General features: G+C 45.3%; 1 protein-coding gene across 1 annotated transcript; it reads left to right on the forward strand.

The window, feature by feature from the left end:
* The first annotated feature begins 541 nt into the window (after positions 1–541).
* Positions 542–3,200, forward strand: LOC127339453 (uncharacterized). The gene is made up of 2 exons (XM_051365307.1): positions 542–1,066; positions 1,794–3,200. Exons 1-2 carry the CDS (start codon positions 542–544, stop codon positions 3,198–3,200), a joined length of 1,932 nt encoding a protein of 643 aa, XP_051221267.1.
* Positions 3,201–10,649: the final 7,449 nt, after the last annotated feature.

Here is a 10,649-nt window from a genome sequence, read left to right on the forward strand (position 1 = left end):
CTAGGCAGTGCTCCTGGATGCAGCCAAGTTGTGTCCTCCACCTCCGCTCACGGGAGCAAATGCTCAGGACATTCAGGCTCCGGCTAACCGGCCTCAGTCGGAAGGAGTTCATCACAACAACAACAACATAGAGCCTCATCCTGGCGTAGGCTGGAATGTTTATAAAGATCCAGATATGTGTTGTGTGGTCTCTGTGACCGAACCGACTAATCGGCAAAGCCAATATCGGCGCTCCATGGAAGTGAATGTTGGCATACCGGCACTACCCAGGTTTATGTTGTGGTCAGAACAGAACATCAGTTGGTCTCAGAATGATCGCCCAAGAGTGATGCCGAATCCGGGTGGCTGTGAACTAGTGATTGGCCCTATTCTATTCGGGCCAAATATCAAGGTCGGATTCGGCAAAGTGCTGATTGACAATGGCATCAGCATCAACATCATGTACCGAAATACAATGCATACGCTCGGCATCACCGAGAACATGTTGAAGCCAAGCCGGACCATATTCAACGGCATTGTGACGGGGCTGTAATGTTCACCAATGGGCAAAGTCCAAGTTGATGTGCTTTTCGGCGGCCGAGATAACTGCCGAGTTGAAAACATTATCTTCGAGGTTGTGGACCTTGATAGCCCTTACTATGCCCTGCTGGGAAGACCGACACTAGCAAAATTCATGGGCTCCACTCATATGGTGTACCTAAAGATGAAGATGTCGGCACCAAATGGAATCCTCACTGTGGTTGGCAACTACAAGACTTCCATGCATAGAAACTGCCTCTGCCGTATCCTGCTTGGAAGAATGTCTGGTCATTGCGGAGGAGATGAAAAGGTTGAAAACGGCTGTTGCACTGGCACATTCTGTGCAGCTCAACATGGCCGGAATGATCAACATGCTTGGTGGGGTGGCTTTCAAGCCGCAAAGGATACAAAGGACATTGTACTTGACCCCGAGCAGCTAGAACGCACCGTCCGGATTGGTGCCGGATTGAGCAAAAAATCGAAAAGCGCGCTCATCGACTTCCTCCATGAGAATCGGAACATTTTTGCATGGTCTACTGATGACCTGGTAGGTGTGCCGAGGGAGTTGGTTGAGCACTCACTTCATGTCCGGAAGGACGCTAAGCCGGTGAAGCAGCCCTTGCGCCATTTTGCCAGTAAAAGCTTGGTGCATGTGCATCGATTACACGCATCACAACAAAGCGTGTCCGAAAGATTCATTTCCTTTACCTAGGATTGATCAGGTGATCGATTCTACTCCTGGGCGTGAGTTTTTGTCTTTCCTTGATGCATACTCTTGTTTCCACCAGATACCCTAAATAACGAGGATCAAATAAAGACAGCATTTATCACCCCGTTTGGGGCTTATTGCTATATCACCATGACCTTTGGCTTGAGAAATGCCGGTGCAACGTATCAGTGGTGTATGCAAAAATGCTTACATAAAAAAATCGATAAAAATGTGCCAGGTGTATGTCGATGATTTCATCATAAAAACCAAAGAAAAGCATATGTTAATTGATGATTTGAGAGAAACATTTGAAAAACTGAGAAGGTTCTGAATGAAACTTAATCCGGCAAAATGCACATTTGGTGTTCCGGCTAGGAAGCTACTCGGTTTCCTAGTTTATAGCCGCAGCATGGATGCCCATCCGGTTAAAATCCGGGCGATAGAAAGAATGGAGTTTCCCCAAACTCTTAATGATGTGCAGAATTTTAACGGATACTTGTCATCGCTAAGCCGGTTTGTAACCCGGTTGGGAAACAAAGCGTTTCCCTTGTACCATCTGATGAAGAAAACTGATAAGTTCGTCTGGACTCCGCAAGCCGATGCAGCTTTCCGGGAGCTGAAGAAGATGCCGGCCAAGACGCCGGTATTAGCATCTTCACTGCCCAAGGAGCCGATGTTGCTCTACATTGCAGCCACAAACCGGGTTGTAAGTGTAGTAGTAGTATTGGAAAGAGAGGAGGAAGGAAAAAACAAGTGCAGAGACCGGTATTACTATCTGAGTGAGGTACACTCCCTTTCAAAGAAGAATTACGCTCACTATCAGAAAATGACATGCGGCGTGTTCATGTCTGCCAAGAAGCTGAAGTATTACTTTGAAGAACATCCAATGACGGTGGTTTGTGCGGCTCCAATCTCGGAAATCGTCGGCAATAAAGATGCCAGCGGTAGAATTGCCAAGTGGGCGATTGAGCTGGCTCCGTATGTGCCTCACTATGAAAGAGGAGATGCAATCAAGTCACAAGAATTGGCAGATTTCCTGGTGGGTTGGGCCAAGATGCAATACGAACCTCCCAAGTCGGACTCAAACTACTGGAAGATTCACTTCGATGACTCCAAATTAAAAAAGGGTTTGGGTGCCGACGTAGTCCTCACCTCACCCAAAGGAGATCAGCTAAAGTATGTGCTGCAGATCCACTTCAGAGCATCAAACAATGTCGCCGAGTATGAGGCACTGGTGCATGGATTCAAGGTGGAAAAGGAAGTCAGAGTGTGCCAGATTATCTGTTATGGTGATGCGTACTTGGTTGTCCAGCCGAGTTCTGGTGATTGGGATGCTAAAGATGCAAATATGGCATCGTACCGGTTTCACATGCAACAGGTTGCCGGATTTTTTGAAGTTTGTGAGTTTCATCATGTGCCTCGAGCAGACAATGAAGCAGCTGATACTTTGTCCCCGTTAGGCTCATCCCGGCAAGCAATTCGGTCCAACATAGCTCAGCTGGCACATCTCCGGAAACCATCAATCAAGCCAAGCCCGGAGTCAGAGTCAAATTTTGTTCCGGAAGCAAATGTTGTCCCGATGGAAATTGATCAAGCAAACCCGAGGACTGCTCCATCTAACCTGGGGACTTCACAGTCAAATTCGGCTAAAGCTATGTCGGTTGATAATATGGAGGTCGACGAACCAGCTTTTGTTGTTCGAGAAGTGCCATCGTGGGTAAAGCCGATCATGTCAGACCTGGTCAGCAGTGAGTTACCGGCTGAAGAAGTCCTGGCCAGAAGAATTCAGAGAAGAGCAAAGTCATACACCATCATCAATGGCGAGATGTACAAGAGAAGCGTCACCGGTGTGCAGAGCTATGTGGAGCCGGAAGAAGGCCGAGAGATACTCCGAGATATTCATCAAGGGGAGTACGAGTACCATGCATCAAGGGCCCTGGTGGCGAAGGCGTTCCGGCATGGGTTCTATTAGCCCAGTGCACTTGAAGAGGCTGAAGACATGGTCCGGAAGTGCAGCGGCTGCGAGAGATACATCAAGCAGATCCACACACTGGCTTCGGGCCTGAAGCCAATCCCTATCACCTAGCCGTTTGTGGTATGGTGCCTGGACATGGTTGAACCTTTCAAGCCGGCACGAGGAAACATGACTCACATTTTGGTCATGGTGGATAAGTTCACCAAGTGGGTGGAAGTCAAGTCGATCAAGAAGTGTGATGGACACACAACTATGAAATTCTTGAAGCACATCATCAAAGAGGCACGAGAATATGATGTCGATTTGCTCTAAGAATCAAGAGAGATAGCATTGTCTAGGTCGATAGAGTATCAGCAGAACCTGCGACGCTATCACAACCGGAACGTGAACCCTCGAGTATTCCCGGAAGGGGATCTCATGCTCCGGTTGGTGCAATGCACCGAAGGAATGCACAAGCTATCACCTCCATGGAAGGGGCCATTCATAGTGAGCAAGGGTCTGCACAATGATGCTTATTATCTTATAGATGCATATGAGCCGAAAAAGAATGTCAAGGATAGGTCGGATGAGGAAACCAAACACCCGTGGAATGTAGCTCTACTTTGTCCTTTCTATTCTTGAAGACATGATGTAGGTGTTTCTACACCCTTTCAATATATGCTATGAGAGAAATGCTGGCACCCCGAAAGGAACTCGGGGACTACCTTTGTTGTATTGCATGTTGTATTTTTACCTTTTGTTTATGCCGGTTGGCTTGACTTTGTTTTTCTATTCCTGTTTAGTAATGTGTTTGAACGAAAGGCCAATCTTCGACTTAGTTGATGTCCGCAACCCGACTTCATGGCAAGGAAGAGAAAACTGGGATAATTGTTTGACTAACCCCGGTCATACCGGTTTCACACAAGTTTTCACGTACTCAAAGTTTTTTCTCTAAGTTCAAATATTGTGTGCCTATCCTAGTGGCCTTGGAACTCATACGTCGAATGCCTAAAATGATAGAATGAGCCAAGGTCATGAAACTGAGTAGACAAGAAATTGAACTCGGGAACTGAGCCCAGAGTTATCCGGCATAAAAATTATTAACATGATAAAAAGTAGTTTAAGTCACCAAAAGAACTTAAATTTATATATTACAGATGCACCCGGTATTCCGGGCATTTGACGAATAAGTTTTTTGAGAATATGTAGAGCAGAACTCAAGCGGCACCGGCATTAGGGTTTCCAGATGAAGAGCTTTTCGGAGCACTACTCTTGGAAGCCGGATCTTAAGAGATTATATCAGCCGACTTCGACGCCTTGGAGGGGGGCTCATCAGTCTCGATGTCTTCATCTATGATCTCCTCGCTATCGCCGGATTGGCTGCCTTCGGTTTCGTTGCCCTCTTCTTGATCGCTCTCTTCATCTTCGAAATCTGGAGGGGCCGGGATGAACTTGCATACCGAGGCGTAAGAGGCTATGGTGTAAGCTCTCTATCGGCGCTGCTCCTAGAGCACCGGGTCAACCAAGGTCGGCGCGCCATCCCTAAGCGTCGCCATAGCGTCGAGGTCCAGGGTATCAAACCAGGAACACACGAACTTCAGCACCGTATCCGATCTAGATCGTGCAGAGGAACGCTGCCACTCGTTAAGCCACACGCCACTCTCCTAAAGCCGGGTAACGATCACCTCAATCTGGTTGGGCACCTCCTAGCCAGGACAGAGGCTCTAGAAGGTGCGGATGGTGACATCCAGGAGATCTCGCCCTAGCTTCACCATGTAGATACTCGAGCGGCCAAAGCCGTCAAGTGATCCTCGGTGTTCCAGTTTTCAGTGCGGGGTGCTAGGTCCTCTCTCTAGGCCTCAATAATGGCTTCGATAGCCCGGTCTTGAGAATGCAGAAAAGCCACTAAAATCAACACCAGATCCAGCATAAGCAAAAACCGGCATAAGAGTGAAATAGAAAAAAGATAGAATATCCATGAAGTTAGCTTCGACTTGCCGGTCGAGCTTTTCCACGAGATTAGCCCAGCTCAGCATGGTTTGCTCCAGAGCATCGTTCCACTTCTTTTCCAAGTCCCGGAGGTCCTTCTCCGCCTGAAGTTCCTTGTGCAGCCTAACCTGCATCTTGGAGATCTCCATGGTGTGTAGCTCATCAAGCTCCTTCCGGGCATCGGCTATCTCGGTTTGGCTTGATTCAACAACTTGTTGAAGCTCAAGAGAGTACTGGCGCTTCATCTCGGCAAGTTCTTCCTTAAGTCGGGCACTTTCATCTTTCTCCTTCTGGAGGTCGATCTGGTGCTGGGTTGAGAGGGTTTCCTTTTCACCTGCCCCGAGATAAAAAGTCGACAAGTATAAAATGAAAGTGCAAACATAAAGCTTAGAAGATGTAACTTGGAGGGCCATCACCCGGTCTAGTACCTCCTTCATCTGCGGAGAATCCTTGGCCTCAGCTGTGTGTCGGAGAAAATAAACTTATACCGGTGGAACATTAAGATGAGTAAATGTGCTATGGACTGCAATCCAGCATAAATGTATGTCGGCAAAAATTTATGACCGGATAAAAGTTACGTTGGCTCTTTTGGTACGAGACCTGTAGAGCTTTGTGGGAATTGGATAACTCCTGGTGCTCCGACAACACATTTTCATATAGCTTCTTCCGGGACTCAAGGAGAAGCTGTGGTAAATAGAAAGATGTTTAATTTGGTTTGAAGTTAAATTGTCGAGTTTAAAGATGCTCGTTTAACCCGGAACCCGGGGAATATGGTTTGAAGCAAAAATTTCGAGCTACACAATGCTTGTCTAACCCAAAACTCGGGGAATATGGATGGGTAAATATTACACTAGGTTCAACCTAAGTTTCGAGCTAAGTATTACACGCTTAACCCAAAACTCAGGGAATATATGAGTGTATATCTTGGAAGTTTTCAAGCTTCGAGTTCCGGATCAAGTGCCACTCACTTAACGTGAAACCTAGGGAATATGGCCACGATGATCATGGCTCCCATGTCTACAAAGTGTTATAGTCATGAAGATCGAAGTACCTGTTGAACCATGTAGGTATGGTTTACTTTGTGATCAAATAAATGATTTGCGAACAAAGGATTGATTTTGAACAATGATAAACCAACTACATACAAAGAAGTTATGATGGGCCCTGACTCCGTTAAAATGGCTATGCGCCATGAAATCCAAGATAGATGAATATTTTTTGAAAGTAAATAGATCTATAAAATTGATGGACTTGGATGAAATATCCTTGAAGAAGCTCGACTTGTCGAAAAGTTGTTTACGACAAAGTTCAAAGAGTTGACTACGATAAGATTAGATCTTCCGTAGCGATGCTTATAGTCTATATGGATTATTCTAGTAATCGCTACATATTTCTTTTATGAGATATGCTAGTAGGATGGCAAAATACATTACTTAACAGAAGTGTGTATTAAAGGTGTATACAAGATACAACCAAGAGTTTTTGCTAGTCCGTGGAATACTAGATAGGTATACGAACTTCAATTGGATGAAGTGAGTATCGCGGAGTTGGAATCTTCACCGGATGAAATAGTCAAAGAGTTTTTGATTTCATCAGAAACGATGAAGATGCTTGCATTTGCAAAAAATTAAGTGGGAGCGCTGAGACATATTTATAATACTTTATGTAGATGACATATAGTTGGTTATAAATGATGTAATTATATACTTGATTAAAAAGGTTTCATTGAGAATTAACTTCAATGAAAGGATACGAACTGAAACATATTTAGTGTCAAGATCTATGAAGATAGATTGAAACACATAATAAGTTTAAGTCAAAGTACATAGAATGTATATTGAAATAGTTCAATATAAAAGTATCAAGAAGGTGTTCTTTTCATGTGAAGGTTTAACAAAACTTGAGTGTATTTGAAACTCGATGAGTAAAAACACATGAGTGATTTTAGATTACGAATAATATGTACAAAATCAGATGTCCTGTGCTCTGAAAAGTTAGGAGAATATACCAGAATGATTCATGTGATAATCATTGGACAACAGTAAGAATATCCCTGAATGCTTTAGAAGAACCAAGGATATATATAGTTTTATATGGGGTAATGACAAACAAATCGCTGTAAGGTGTTGCACCGATATTAGTTTGGTCACATATAAAAATAAATTTCAATCTCAATTAGGATAAGTATTGATTAAAAGGTAGCACAATGCTAGATTAGAAGAGTTCTAAATATTGTGACGGATTCTACAAACGAAGGCAGAGTATGTCATTGTTTTGACAATGACTAAGGATGTTAAGTCGAAAAGTTCTTTGAGAACTTGGTGTAGTTTCGATAGTGTCAGAACTTTGAAGCTATATTGTGTGTGACAATATTAGTGACAGATTTCAGACCACGGAATTAAGGTTCCACCAAAAGACCGAACATACACGATTAATACCGACTCATTTGGAAAATTAGTGATGCGTTGAGACGCAAATGAATTGCAAAATACATACGTTTCTGAGCATGTCAGATCCATTGACTAAAACCTCTCCCGTGAGCAAAACATGATAAAGCACCAGAAGGCCAAGGTGTTATATCTTTACAAATGTAAACTAGATTATTGACTCTAGTGCAAGTGGCAGACTGTTGGAGATATGCCCAAGAGGCAATAATAAAGTGGTTATTATATATCTTTATGTTTATGATAAATGTTTGCATACCATGCTATAATTGTATTAACCGAAACATTGATACATGTGTGTTATGTAAACAACAAGGAGTCCCTAGTAAGCCTCTTGTATAACTAGCTTGTTGATTAATAGATGATCATCGTTTCATGATCATGAACATTGGATGTTATTAATAACAAGGTTATGTCATTAGATGCATGATGTAATGGACACACCCAATTAAGCGTAGCATAAGATCACGTCATTAAGTTCATTTGCTATAAGCTTTCGATACATAGTTACCTAGTCCTTCGACCATGAGATCATGTAAATCACTTATGCTGGAAGGGTACTTTGATTACATCAAACGCCACTGCGTAAATGGGTGGTTATAAAGGTGGGATTAAGTATTCGGAAAGTATGAGTTGAGGCATATGGATCAAGAGTGGGATATTGTCCATCCTGATAACGGATAGATATACTCTGGGCCCTCTCGGTGGAATGTCGTCTGATTAGCTTGCAAGCATGTGAATGGTTCACAAGAGATGATATGCCACGGTATGAGTAAAGAGTACTTGTCGGTGTCGAGGTTGAACAAGGTATCGTGATACCGATGATCGAACCTCGGACAAGTAAAGTATCGCGTGACGAAAGGAATCAGTATCGTATGTAAATGGTTCAATCGATCACTAAGTCATCGTTGAATATGTGGGAGCCATTATGGATCTCCAGATCCCGCTATTGGTTATTAGTCGGAGAAGAGTCTCAACCATGTCTACATAGTTCACGAACCGTAGGGTGACACACTTAAGGTTTGATGTCATTTTAAGTAGATATGGAATATGGAATGGAGTTCGAATGTTTGTTCGGAGTCTCGGATGGGATCCAGGACATCACGAGGAGGTCCGGAATGGTCCGGAGAATAAGATTCATATATAGGAAGTCACTTTCCAAGTTTGGAAATGATCCGGTGCATTTATGGAAGGCACTAGAATGTTCTAGAACCTTCCGGATGAAATCACCATGGAAGGTGGAGTCCCGGTTGGACTCCACCAAACCCAACCAGCCAACCAAGTGGGAGGGTGGAGTCCATGTCCCTCTAGGTTTCGTCCATAAGGCAGTTTTTGAATTGGGGTCTTATTCGAAGACTTTGGGCAAACCCTTGGGGTTCCACCTATATAATGAGGAGGAGATGGAGGGGGCAGCTCTAGACTTGGCCGCACCACCTAGGGCTCCCATGGCCGGTTCCCTAGCCCCCCTCTCTCCCCCAAACCCTAGCACACCTCCCTCCTCATACACCTCCCACAGCGCTTAGGCGAAGCCCTGCCGGAGTTCTCCAACACCACCGCCACCACGCCGTCCTGCTGTCGGGATTCCGAGGAGGATCTACTACTCCCGCTGCCTGCTGGAATGGGGAGAAGGATGTCATCATCAACACCGAACGTGTGACCGAGTACGGAGGTGCTGCCCGACTGTGGCACCGTCAAGATCTTCTACGCGCTTTCGAAAGCGGCAAGTGATCGACTACAGCAACAACGAGATCTAATCTCATAGGCTTTGGAAATCTTCGAGGGTTAGTCTCATGATCTTCTCGTTGCTACCATCTTCTAGATTGGATCTTGGCTTGTTATTCGTTCTTGCGGTAGGAAATTTTTTGTTTTCTATGCTACGAATCCCATCACTCTAGCACCTGAGCACCTGGATTAGCTGAAGCCTGATCGAGAGAATATGCGTAGGAGATTGGCATGGGGTCATATACCTCTAAAATTACGCAATCATCATCATCGTCTCTAGCCTCATTCTCCCAAGTCCTTAATAGGTGTGGGGCAGAAGTCTTAACGGAACCCATGTTGATGTCGGCGTCCATATCGTCCAGTGAAGTGTTCTGGATGGAATCCGGATCCTCTTCGTCCGGCTCCGTCCGATCCGCCAGATAGTTGGCGACGTTATTGGATTCCTGCTGTTTAAAGTTCTGAAAAACACAAGTATACCTGTTAAAGATCATGCCAAAGAAATTAAGCCAGAAAGCGTGTGCCGGAACAGAAAAGCCACTTCTTACCGATGGCGGCGGGTTCGCTCGGGAATAACGCTCCAGGTCCCATTCCCAATCCCGGTTTTCCTTCATCTCGGTCTTCGCGATGGCTTTAACTTTCAGCATGACCTCCGGCGTGGACAGCTGGACGGTGGTGATCCGAGTTGGGTCCGTTGAGCCACTCATCTAGTAGATCTTGTGGCTCCGGCGTTGGAGCGGCAAAACCCGCCGCGTGATGAATATGCGGACGATACCGTCGGCTGACGGAACATCTTGCTCCATGATCTTCTCAATGTACTAGCAGATGCGGTTGGTCTCCAGATGACTTTCTCGAGACTTGTAGGTCCAACTTTGCTTGGTGGGGTCACCAGGCACATATGCCGGTAGATTGATGAGGTCCTCAGAGCCGGTCCGATGCCATTTCAGGCATGACTACAAGCCGGACATCAGGATGTGCTTGACATTCCAGCACGGAACGACATGGCGGCTCCGCATTGCACAATCGGCTTGGGTTTTGGCAACGATGTATCCTAGACCGAATTGGTCCGGAGTTCGTAAAGCCGGGCCTAGAGTTCTAGGGAAGGCCAGAGGCCCACATGACCCTCACAAAAGGAAACAAAGGAATAAAGGATGAAAAAGGCGTTTGCTGGTAGGTGATGCGGTTGGAGCGCATACTGGTTGAGGAAGCTATGCAGGAAATTACTCGCCGGAAAACCTAAGCCGCGCACGAAGTGCACAGTGAACACTACGATTTCGTCGGGTTCGGGCCTCAGCTCTATCTTGTTGGCTAGAAG

The sequence above is a fragment of the Lolium perenne genome, chromosome 3 (genome assembly GCF_019359855.2).
Source record: "Lolium perenne isolate Kyuss_39 chromosome 3, Kyuss_2.0, whole genome shotgun sequence".
NCBI classification, from domain to species: domain Eukaryota; kingdom Viridiplantae; phylum Streptophyta; class Magnoliopsida; order Poales; family Poaceae; genus Lolium; species Lolium perenne.